The sequence below is a fragment of the Zingiber officinale genome, chromosome 4B (assembly GCF_018446385.1).
Source record: "Zingiber officinale cultivar Zhangliang chromosome 4B, Zo_v1.1, whole genome shotgun sequence".
Taxonomy (NCBI): domain Eukaryota; kingdom Viridiplantae; phylum Streptophyta; class Magnoliopsida; order Zingiberales; family Zingiberaceae; genus Zingiber; species Zingiber officinale.
Window position 1 is genome coordinate 2,712,706 of NC_055993.1, and position 13,106 is coordinate 2,725,811.

At 36.0% G+C, this 13,106-nt stretch overlaps 1 protein-coding gene and 1 long non-coding RNA gene across 4 annotated transcripts; one reads left to right on the forward strand and one right to left on the reverse strand.

The window, feature by feature from the left end:
* Positions 1-1,694: 1,694 nt before the first annotated feature.
* Positions 1,695-10,584, reverse strand: LOC121974430. 3 transcript variants are annotated; one of them, XR_006110000.1, is made up of 4 exons: positions 10,448-10,584; positions 9,079-9,206; positions 3,878-4,708; positions 1,695-3,069 (listed from the first exon to the last, which is right to left on the reverse strand). It is a non-coding gene; the product is annotated as an uncharacterized LOC121974430 (long non-coding RNA). The 3 variants fall into 3 exon arrangements; XR_006109999.1 differs by having other exon boundaries at positions 1,695-4,521; XR_006109998.1 differs by having other exon boundaries at positions 1,695-4,708.
* LOC121974429 lies at positions 9,560-10,918 on the forward strand. Its single transcript, XM_042525491.1, has 2 exons — positions 9,560-9,937; positions 10,433-10,918. The coding sequence occupies exons 1-2, from the start codon at positions 9,575-9,577 to the stop codon at positions 10,898-10,900; spliced, it is 831 nt and encodes a 276-aa protein (XP_042381425.1). The 5' UTR covers positions 9,560-9,574; the 3' UTR covers positions 10,901-10,918.
* The last annotated feature ends 2,188 nt before the right edge of the window (positions 10,919-13,106 follow it).

The following is a 13,106-nucleotide window of genomic DNA, read 5'->3' on the forward strand; positions in this document are numbered from 1 at the left end:
ATTTAAAAATATAAATAAAAATAAAAAAATATGTGAATATTAATTTGTTTGAAAATATATAATAAAAGTATTTAATATTGGTTGGGATTCAATAAAAATCTCATATTGAAAAGATTTAGTAAAGATTATGAATTTAAATGAACGTAGGATATTTTCATTAACATAAGACTCGTTTGGGAGAGCTCAAAAGTAGAATGAAATTGAGGATAAACCTAAAACATGTCAATATGACTATATACTTGTATTATTGAAATTGTGCTCTTCATTTTTTTTTTCTTATAATCAACAATATTAGAATAAATAATCATAGAATCTCAAAAAAAAAAAATGTCGGAAAGAGTTAAAACAAGATGAATCAACCTATCAATTAAATAAATATATCAGATTCAATATATAAGTAAACGATATAATTATAATTCTCAAATATAGCAACCAATGAATTATTTTCCAAAAATTCACAACAATAAATTTTTAGGGTAAAAATTTAAACTTAAAAATTCATAAACATCATCTCTAAATATCAACTCAAATAACTCATAACTAAATATTCAACATAATTTGAGAGTTGTCATATTTTATCTCTAAGTCTCACAATTTTAGAATCTACAATAATAAATCAACCAATAAATAATATTAGCTTGATACATTAGTTGAAAATCAAATTAAATCAAATGGATAAAATTCTCACTCAAAGCAGCTTATAAATCGAGCAATACAAGCTGGAATCAAACTTCAAAACTCTCAAAATCAAAGATAAATTGAGCAAGTAAAATTTCTAACAATCGGTCGTCTGAAAAAACTCAAATCAGAGATCTAGAATTGAATTGAGAACTCCTCAAAAATGAATCAAAATCTATTTGGGTTATAATAAAATGGTCACGCAATGATTTTGCTAAAAATTATTGTCGAAAACTTAAAGGGAGACGATGGTGATGACCGAGTTTGGTTGGAAATTTTCCTAGGATTCAAATACACACATCTCATGACCCAAACTATAGAAAATGGATGATGAAATGATAGAAATCAAAAGAAAACAGCTCGCGTATGACCTGCATAAATTAAGATTTATTTTTCACCATTTCTTACTAAATATTATAATTCAAGTTTTTTACTGTAGTTTTTTTTAATCAATTGGAAATTGGAAAGGGAGGGAGCTAATGGAAATAGTTTATGAGTTGTGGGGACCGGATAAAAAATTAATTAAATAAAATATAAAAATTAGGTGGGGCTAGAACCCACCCTAGCTCATGGATGACTCCACCTCTAGAAAGTATGCTTAGACCATCGAGTTTTGACCCTAAAATTTTATAAGACAACACTCTATATCTTAACCGTCACACCACCCCGATTGGACTATCATCCTTCACCACTGCACACCATGCCCCAAGTGCAATCATTTCCTCTATCTAATTCTAATCTTGGTGGATTACAAACAACTCATTAACCATAGATATTCGTTCATAATTTAAGAGAAATAGTTAAGATTATACTAATCAAAGCCCTATCGTTAGATAAAACTCCATGACTTTAATGCTATACTAAATAAAATTAAAAATTATATATATTTTTAAATTGTCTTTATTTTACCATAAAATATTTGTTTATAGTTGGGAGAATTTTCATAACAATTGTCACTTTACTTCTTTCGCAATCACATTGATATAGTAGTGTCATCGAGTGTTTGGAAGTATTAATGGGCCGGGCCAAACACTCAGCCTGTTAACTTCCTTGCTGGGCCGGGCATATCATATTAAAATAATACAAGGTTGGTACTCAACTCTTACACATGGCAAGAACCCACGGCATGAAAATAAAATCAATGAATTTCTCCCCCGCAACTCATCAAGACTTGGCCATTGCCGGACAACGTCCATGATAATACAACAGTTGGAGCAAGTCTAATTCACTCTATAATTCCATAAACAATTTGAGGAGGATCTGTGCCGTCCGGAGTTGCTGAAGAGATGAACAGTTCAAAAAATCTATAAATACTCTTTAACTCATCCATTAGTAAGCAGTGTCTCTTACTAGGCAAGAGAGAGTAGAGAGATGGCGAGCTACATCATCTCCGTCGCCCTCATTGCCTTGGCCTCCATAACTGCCATGGCTTCTGATCCCGGCCAGCTCCAAGATTTTTGTGTTGCCGATGAGAATTCGACAGGTGATTATCATGCATTTGTCGAATCCAAATATATTGAGTCACTAATGCATATCATCTCGTGCAGCTTTGGTTAATGGCCTCCCATGTAAGGACTCGAAGAGGGTCACCGTTGATGATTTCTTCTTCAGTGGCCTTGACAAGGCTGGTAACACTTCGAATGCGGTTGGTTCCAAGGTGACCCCTGTCAATGTGGTTCAGATTCCTGGGTTGAATACATACGGCATCTCCTTAGTCCGCATCGACTATGCTCCCTTTGGACTCAATCCACCACACACCCACCCGCGTGCCACTGAGGTCCTTGTGGTGTTGGAAGGCACTATCCTTGTCGGCTTTGTAACCTCAAACCCTGAGAACAAGCACTACACCAAGGTTCTTAACAAGGGAGATGTGTATGTGTTCCCTCAAGGCCTCATACACTATCAATACAACAACTGGGCTGCCAGTGCCGTGGCCATTGCCGGGCTCAGCAGCCAAAACCCTGGTGTTATCACTGTTGCCAATGCTGTCTTTGGATCGACACCGCCAATCCTTGATGATGTACTTGCAAAGGCCTTCCAAGTAAGCAAGGAGACAATTGATAAAATTCAGGCCAAGTTCTGAGAACATATCAGAGAGTTTATCCATGTTAGATGTTAATTTCAATGTTTGCATACATTCATTATTTCGATCAGTTTGATTAAGAAAGCATGTATTGTCGTGCGGGTTTGAATGTAAGGATGTACCTTTCGTTTTAATTGAAGCAACCTCAATTTGTTTTCATGGAATGGAACAGGAACACATACCTTCGTGACATCAAAGATCATCTGATGGAGCAGGGTGAGATGCATCTTTCAAATTGGTAATGCCAATCAAAATCTGAGACTGAACCATGTGACAATTTTACAGACTGCACTTTTTTCCAGTGATTTCTGCAAAATGCTTTGTTAGATAATAAAATCTAGGAGTTCTATAGTTCTCCAGCTCGCATGATATAATTTCCATACTCGAGCTATCGGAATCATATATAATTCAAAGCAGAAGTTTGTTCTGAAGCAAATAAATATCATTCTTCTGTGGAATTAATGTATCATATAGACCAAACAGAGAGTTCTTTAGAATCTTATTCAACAAACAATAACTAAATGATAGTAGTGTTTGCAACATATCAATCAAATGCTGAGATAAAAAAAGAAAAGTAAATAAAATCTACAGTTTGTGAAGGCATAGTTTTATTTCAACGTGTAATGCAATGATATCTCAGAGAATAGGTAGGAAATTGGACAACAAATCAAGCAAAGACTAGAAATTATTAGTATTAGACATAGATGAAAGGCATACAGGTCGATATTCGATAATTCAGCTAACAATTTATGGTTAGGGTATCAAAACCGCTATAGAGAACAGAAAGGAAAAAAAAAAAAACAATATCAAGTTTCAATCACCAATCCTACATTTTTATACATTCAGATGGTCACAAACATAAGATTCAATTGGGTACTATCAAAATTCTTGAATGATGAGATTATGGAGACCTGGTGGATGTGAAGGGTGATCCCAGAAATTACCACAAGAGATTGAAAGCAATGCTCCACAAGCTATTAAAATTTTCAAATGCATGTTAGCACTAACTACTTTCCTTTTTTATTATTTTTTTGTAAAAAAATTCTAGCGAACAATAGTTGACTTGGTATATTAGAAAAAGAAAGCAGGAGTTCTAATAATTCAGAGAGTTTCTACCATCTCAAAAGCAATGCTGCCTCCAACAAAACTAAGAGACAATCAGAATTCCATGTTCAAAAGAAGAAACAGATAACTCCATTGAAGCTTCACCGAAGCTCCATGAGCATTCTTCTAATCATATTTCGTCCAGTGAGTTACTTCTAAGGCTCTAAAACATAATACATTCTATTCAAGATGTAAAGAGCTTATCAGAATTCCACTATTCATCCCCGGAATATATACCAGGGTTTGCTTTCTAAATGATTACCCAAGCTAGACATAAGGAATTTCCCAACTTTGCCACCTTTTTGAAAGACTTTAAAGTTCCAGGATAGCTATTCATTGCCAAAAAATAATGACTTCTCGATTTGTTTCAAAAACTGCATCTGTGCACAATACATTATTTTCATTCTGGAGATGAACCATTTATCTTAACTTGACTATGGAGTTGATTCTATTTTTCACCACCAGCCAAGTCAGCTCTTTGGCCTTATTTGGAGCAAATTAATTCCAAGCTTTTATATTGAGAAGAAATACCAGGGTTGATGATCTGTTGATAAGTAGAAGCAACAGCAGAAACTTGGTCACCAGACCATCCTCAAATGAAGTCTTGTTCACATTGATGTGTTCTTCCAGAATCCAAGTTGAAAGATGAGTTTACTCTGTAAGAGCAGGACTTGAGAAGTTCATCCCCAAAATAATATGATCCAGCACTAACTCATAAACAATTACGATGGCATTCACTGAGCAAAGAATAGCAGAGGGAAGCTATTACAGAAAGACACTCCATGTTGCCAGAATTGATCTCTATTTTTATCCATCAGCTGACTGAAGGAGAATTGACATAAACTGATGCAGGATGGATTAAAGATAAGAGCAGGCTATTGATGAAAGTCAAGCGGCAGCAGTTACTAGAATCTCAAATAAGATAGTATGAAAATTCACTTCATATAACATATTCTAGCATAATTTACACAACAATATATATTTTGATAAATTAGGTTGATACGACTTAAGAAGTGAAGCTCCAATAATAAAATGTAGTTTCAGCTGCCATTTCTCTAAATTCTATTGCTAAGAGGATTCTGAAGCTTAGCTTTCTAGGATCATAAGAAGTTGTTCAAGGTATTATATTAAATATTGATCTAGTGGGTTTAATCTAACATTAGTAAATCTAAAATTTTATCACGAGTCTATAGATACCCATGGAATGGTTATTTCATAAGATATATATAAGATTTTTCACTTTTCTCAATTTCTGCATGGTATCAAAATCATCATTTTAGAGTTAGAGTTCTCCAAAAGAGATATTCTCATCCTATCCTTTCTTAATCTCTCCACTTCTGTTGCAATTTCTCCACCTACAACTTTGACCATCTTGGTGAAATGTCTTCGGCTCTCAGATCTTCTCTCTGCATGATGCCTCCGTGTCTAAGTAATGCTCAAGGTTTTGCTTTTATACTTCAATGTGTGACTAGTGCAAAATATGAATTCCCATAGAGTTCCTATTCAAGTCTCTAACTATTAAAGAGTTGGATATATAATATATCCCTCAATTTGATGTGCCATCACTCATGTCTCCATGTTGATATTTTGTTCCATAACTCATGTCTGATATATTGACATTTTTATGATATATTCATTTTTCTCCATTAATCTCTAGTCTATTAAATGCATCCAGGGAGATTTAAAAGACTCTAGCATTATCACAAGTTTTTGAAGCCTAGGGTCAAGCCAAAGGATCCAAATTTGAAAATATACCATCCACATTTATTATGAATCATATCAATCTCTAGTTTGGTGAATAATAATACAAAAGATAGTCAATACTTATTATACCCAATTCAAGTCAATCCTCCTGTGATTAGTTTAAATCGTCATACAATAATTTAATGACTCTCAAGAGAAGTTAGAATCATCAATGATCACATATAAAACAAATAGCAGTTCATTTTTTTTTTTTTTTGTAATTCAGGCATTTTGCTCTTCGAACCAAATAATCCTGAGGTAACCGGTTTCCCACTGGTGTAAATTAGGAAGCGCTCATGGAAGCCCATCCAAATGGCCAACATTCTTAGCCCACTTCTCACCGGAGGAAAAATCCAGACTCCAAACCTTAGATCCCTTGGTTATTCATTGGAGGGTCTAACTATTGCACCATTGCCCTCGGGGCAACAAATAGTAGTTTTACATAGTAATTTAAACCTAAGCCATTTGAACAAGAAATTTAGTAATTTTGGCCTACAATAAATACAATCATTTAATAAACCTTCAGTTTATGTGGATATAAATAATTAAATAAAGTTACAAAATTCAAAGTCAATAATTAGTTAAATTAGTAAATCGATCAGTTTGCAAGTCTACTTTCTAAATTTAAAATTGAGCTAATTATGAGTTTGATTTCTTGAAGATTATTGGCATAGATGGTCCAACATTGCATATCCACTCTCTTTATGGGACAGTTGTGAGTTACAGATCCTCATCCTTTTAATAGAGATATCACAATGGTTGACCAGCTTGGCTAATAATTGATGCAACTCCCTTGAGATTTCAACTATAATGACAAAACTCCCATAGTAAATTAATTAACTCTCAAATATCTGTACTTGTGATTTTTGTTTACCCAATCTTAAAAAGGAAGAAAATATCAAACAACTTTCTTGGAAGAATAAAAAAATTGAATCAAATATCCAGCTGATATAAAGGGTAAAAGATCATGTGGTTCTTGATCAATATACTAGCTCATATAAAAAATTCAACCATTGACTTCAAAAAGTCATTTTAATGCCAATGTAGAAACAAAAGTCACCCCAACTTTATTAAACCTCATTTATGAATTGAATAAAAGCCTCCCTCACAGCATTCAATTACCCTCTAACTAGGAACGATACTGTCTATATCAATCCATTTAAACAGTTGAGGAGCCAACCACCTCCCACATTTTCAAAGTGCAAGATTCGTAATAAACTCTCCTTCATGAGAGTGATCTCTTTATGTAGAATTTGTGATGCAAAATAGCTTGTAGATCTCTTCTTTCCAGTGACACCACCATTAGGCATGGTAGAGATTAGAGAATTAATTGGCAGAGAATGTAAAATTGTGTGTCACCTTTTAACTTCACCCATTATAAAGTGTATGCATATGAAGTGAGTATTGTGTGCACGAGTGAACATCTAGTTAAAGCTGACATATATGCAAGGACAATAAATACCACAAGTTTGAGTGGTTTATGCAGTTGAGATGTCTTAATGATAAGGCATTTCTACCAGGGAGGAAATGGCAGATATAATGAGGATTTTTCAGTGCCGTGGAACATGATTTCAGTGCAACATGCACAAAAATAGGAATATGTTCAAAAAATATGTTTTTTTCATTGAAGATTTGATGCAATTCCAATAGAGACAGTTCAACAAGGTGGAAATGAACCTTAATAAATGGGTTAATATATAATACAATCACAAACTATTTTATAAATTAAACGTGTGTTAATTTTCAAATTTCAAGCTGATTTACATCTTTAAATAAAAAATTGTGATCCTTATATGTCTCTAAATACAAGTAGAATATTAATATTTTTGTCTAAAACATTTATTTTGGTATATATATATATATATATATATCATGGTTTAAAGTGTCGTGCCGAGCCGGGCGAAACAGGCAAAACATCTCGTTCCGCCCTACGACCGACACTGACACAACTCCGGCACTAAGCCCTGCGACAGCTGGGAGGCGTCGTGCGACCGCTGTAGTAAAGGGTGCGACCCCGCAACAGCAACGAAGGTGTTGCATAACCCCTCCAGCCTCCGCGACCGCCACTGAGGCGTCGCGCAACCCTGTGGCCGCCGCGGAGGTTTTGCATGACCCCGTGGCCGCCACAGAGGGGTCGCACGAACACATGACCGCCGCGAAGGGTTCGTGTGACCACCAAGGTTGCACCGAAGTAGTCACGCGACACCCACAGCCGCCACTCAGGGGTCGCGTAACCCTACGACAGTACTGGAGTCGTGCAAGTGTCTCGAGTGGTGTCAGATTTTAGATTTTTTTTAAATTAAAACTTAGATTAATTATTTTAATCAACTCCTAACTATGATGGGGATAATCTAAAGAGACTTTATTAAACCTTAATAAAATTATCTAATTAATTTTATATGTCATTTATTTTAATTTAAAAATTATAATAAAATTTTTATTTATTTATTTATTTATCTATTTTCATATCTTTTTTTTTTAAAGATTATTTTTTATATTGTTTATTTTTAAAATATTTATGTTAAATATTTTATTTTTTAATTAATATATTTTATATTTAAAAAAATACCGAAACTATATCTGTACAACACGAGACGGTACCGAAACTGTATCGTTCCGGTTTAGGACCGAAACCTTGGCAAGGGTCGTAATTATATATATATATCCACAAGTTGTTTTGCAAAACAATTTGTGTCATGTAATAGAGGGTATCATGAGAAGGGGTATGAATTTTATTAAAAAAACAATTATATGAGCATCTTTTTAATAATTCTTAATTATAAAGGGTTTATTGGTAAATTCCTCTAAAACATTTATGTCATCCATGCAACAAATACTTGGGACCAGTGGTCAGAACAATAAAGAAATCTAGAAAAACATTGTGCAATTAAATTATTTGTCTCAATCATTGCGCAATAGTAAAGGATAAGATATGGAATTAATATTTCTGTCAAATTTACCAAGAGTAATGATGCAATTTGTAATTCATAAAATTATAAGCTTGTTAGCCAAAATGAAACTGAACATGGAAACTTGGTTATATAAGTGATGAACACTAAACTGTAGAATATACTACTGATACCTTCTCATGCATTATAGTGAATTTGGCCATTGCTTTAGAAAGAATTTTTTTTTCTAAAGTTTACAAAGGCAACAATATTCCAGATAGATGGAGGCACTGAAAATTAGGAGAGATTAGTAGCGGTAAAAGTTACACAAACACTGACCCATTTATTAAGCAGATCAAGTCAATTCCAGCCACTAAATTTAAATATCTGTGTTCTTATGGCCTAACAACTGAGACATGTTTCAGATGTTGACTGACATCCTCCAACGGCATACATTGTGTTGTCAAGCATTAACACCGTAGTGATCTTGTCCATTCCACTATAGTTATGTTAGCGATCTCAAATTTATTTAAATGTATTCAATAGCATAGATCATATAAAAGCCGGTTGCTTAGTACAAACCTGTCAGCAAGAATTGCACAAACACCCTTGTATCTTCATCAGATGCACTGTCTGCAATAATCTAATTGGAATTTCAGGTTCCGTTAGGCAACCTCCAGGCCTCATGCTACTTGTCTCTTCTGTAATAACTAAACCAAGTTCTATATCAATCCATTTGATGCTTAACATACTAGTCTTATCCATAAGCTACTTCATATCTGAATTCCTAAATTAATCCAGGCATCAAGATGCAAAAGCAAAACATATTAGCTGAATGCAACTGCATGCAGATTTACTCAACATCATAAATGAATGATGCACGACTGCAGATGTTCCAAAAAGGCAAGAAATAATTATCCATTGCATGAGCAAAATTTGCAGAAGGATTCAAACTACAGTACATTCTAGAAATTATTCTGCTTCCTCACTCCAAGGATTCATCACCCAGATATGAAATCTACAGTGTAATCAACAGTCAAAGAGAAAATTAATTAGCAATATCTGTGTGGCCCATGAAATGATCTGCAATAGTTTTATCTCATTTATTGACGCCGTCAATGCCTCCAAACTTGTTATATCTGGAAATCAGTATGTATATCTATCTTCTATAAAGATATGTCTGTTTTGTATGGCTCTGCAGATTCCAAACTCTTTTTGGACATCTCTAGTTTCATTTCAACTCTCTTTTTGTAAAAGATCTTCTATGGAAACAGACATAAGATCCTTGGCTCAAAGGCCGGGAGGCTATGAGGAAGTGGAGAGGACGAGGGAGCTTGTCACCAGGGATTTACTTGGAAATGGAGAGCAAGTGGTCGGAACTGCTGAGGTTGATCTTGAGCTCAGAGTTCCTGACGGATGGGAGAGACGGTTAGACCTAGTGGTAAGGAATCAACCTTCTTATTCTTCCCGTTCAGGATTCAAGCTGTTCTATTTTGTGAATTGTTTCTTTGAAACCATTCTAAATGAAAAAAAAAAATTGATTTCTTTTGTAATCCTATTCCAGGCTGCTTATGCATGATTTCTCTGTTTAAATTATACACTTAACTTCCATCATTAACTCAGTTTCCTTCATGCATTCATCTAAGAAAGTTGGTTGCTTCAATTTAGCGTTCAATTCCGTGAACTAAGAACTTCAACCTAATATAAATAGTACATACTATCCAATAGGTTTGTTTTCAATCCACTTTATCCCTTCTATACCAAGTTTTTCTACTATTTCTTTGCTAAAAGAAAAATTTTTACAATAGGAATCTGCACAAGAAAGTATTGTTTGCAATAACTTGTTCACGCGTGAAGAAAAAAAGAAGAAGAATTCTTCGCATGCTATTGTTCTTGCTGATCAATTATTAAACCCTATATTCACAATCAACTACAGACCGGAAGGACCTACCTCCACAAGCCCGAACCGCATCCAGCGCCCCGCCGCCACCACAACCTCGACCTCGCGCTTCCCCCGCCGTCCCCCTCCGATCACCTCCCCAAACATGAAGCGATGGCGCCTCCCTCCCGGTACCAGAGCGTGTGCACACTCGATAAGGTGCGGTCCTCCCTCGAGCGCGCCGGGCGGCGGCCCGACGGCTCTCCCTCCCCGCCTTCCTCATCGTCCACCGGAGTCTCCTCCCCGGTGAAGCTGCAGGAGGAAGGCGATCGAGAACTGGAGCAGCCGCCTGCGGAAGCGATGGTTGTCGCCGGGTGCCCGGCGTGCCTCCTCTACGTGCTCGTATCGGAGGCGGCGCCGCGGTGCCCAAGATGTGCGACGCACGTGCCGGTCAGCAGCGAGCCCAAGAAGAGACACAAGTTTGACCTCAACTCACCAACCAATGAACAGCGACTCGATGATTAATATTTTATAGAATATTTACATGGCAAAAATCATTAATCATACATTTTGCCTTTGTTAAATATATAAATATAATTCTAAAATTTTGAAAATACAGTTTATGCTTTGTTAATATTTTTTTTAAAAATAATTCAGGTGTTTAAATTTTATCTGAATAATTATAGAAATAGATGATTTTTTTATTCACTTATCGAGTCAATTCAAAGCATAAGTTATGCATCAATCTTCAGCAATAATAAATAAGTTGTCTTTGAAGTATATTTATACCTTCTCCCTCGAATTTCAAATATTAATAATTATATATTAAATTTATAAATTTAAAAATATATATATATATCTCAAAGATTTACCATATACATGGTCCTCTTCTCTCTCCCCACGTAATCAAACCTTCAAACATCCTCTAAAGTCCCCAGGGTTATAGTGTCGTAGTAGGACATCCAGGTTATCATTCAGGCATTCGCGGTTTGAACCCCAGTTGCGACGTATTTGTAGGAATTTTTCCTCCAAATGGAGGATGTAACCAAAGGATGCTAGGTTTCTGGGTTGGTCGCCGCATACGCTTCCCGATTTACCCTGGTGATCGGTGGAAAACTTCTGTGGGGTCGAGTCGGTCACCCCCAGAGATAGTCAATGAGGCTAACTGAGATTATCATTTTTTTCAAACATCCTCTGAGGGTGTCAACAAACTCTAATCTTTGACCCACTTAGCTATAGGAATCATTGGACGAGGACGGAGTATCTAGCGTCAACGATATTCTCTAGTCCGATATTGCTCCTAGCGAAGTAACCTATGTTCAAAATGACACCTGGGTAATGACTCGATAGTAGAGAGGTACAATCCAATGATTGTCACCCTTATTGTCCTACCATCCCGTATGCGGGTAATTTACAAGTGACGTTGCACTCGTGCAATCGCTTTCATAACTCGCCTACGATTTATATGACAACTTACATGGATATTCCTTCTCATCGACTATATAAGACTTGACGAAGGTAGATCTTTAAGATATAATTTTTCATCTCTTAAGCGAAGGATATTTCTTTTACCCCGAAACATATCCTCTCGCTCCCTCTTGTGCACACGTGAGCTTCATTCGATCCATCTCAATCTGGAATTGACCCTACCGTCGGAGGGACCATGTTAGCTATGTCGACCCCTTCTGATATGCTTTTGATTCACATAATACTAAATTTTGATTAACCAAAGGATAAATTCTACCACAGCTTAAGTAAGGAGAGGAGTGGTAGGAGCACGTGGAACTACACCATCAATCCTGATTTGTCTGAGACCTACGGAGATGATGCGCTAGGTATAGTGGATCCGTAGTTGATTAGCATAAGACCTTTCTTTTCCTAGAGTGGCTTTTTCTTCGATCCTGCGCACAGGGAGATGAGTCAACAAAACGTCAGCGCTTAAAAACTAGAGGGGAGTCCCTAGTGAAGGTCCTCCGACGCTCAAGTCAATTATCTTCCGAATAAACGAATGGATGAAGAACAGTAAGTACATATGCGCGAGAGTAGAGCTGCAAATGTCAGTGAGCGTACCTTCATCACGGAGAGAACTCCCTTTTTATATACCACCTCGCGTAACCTTCGCAATCATGAGGTGGCAAAATGTGTCAGAGTTTGTTAAAGTTCACCATAATTATATTGTCTGAAAAATCTTTATTTTACCCACATGTATACCCCTTTTATCTTTTATAGCTTCTGTTATTACCAAGGTTGCCAAAGGAATATGCTGTTATTATTGGTCTGCTGATGGGAGATATGATGGTTCCTGAAAAAATTTCCAGAAGAATATTCTCTGACACAAAGTTATTATTATGACAAGTTGTTGGGATATTATCTCCTGAGCATAATCCGGTTGATCCTTAAGTCTATCACCCTGTTGAGATGATGTTGTCAACTGAATACAATCTAGCTAGTCCTTAAGTCGATCGCCCTATTAGGATAAAATTGTTGGTTGAGCATAATTCGGTCGGTCCTTAGATCGTAGCCTGTTAGGATGATGATGTTTGTTGAGCATAATTTGGTTGGTCCTTAAGCCGACCACTCTGTTAGGATAATGCTATTGTTGAGCATAATTTGGTCGGTCTTTAAATCGACCACCCTGTTAGGATGATGCTATTGGTTAAGCATAATTCGGTCGGTCCTTAAGCCGACCACTTTTATTGAGTTGTTCAGTTACGTTCTGTATATTCCATTG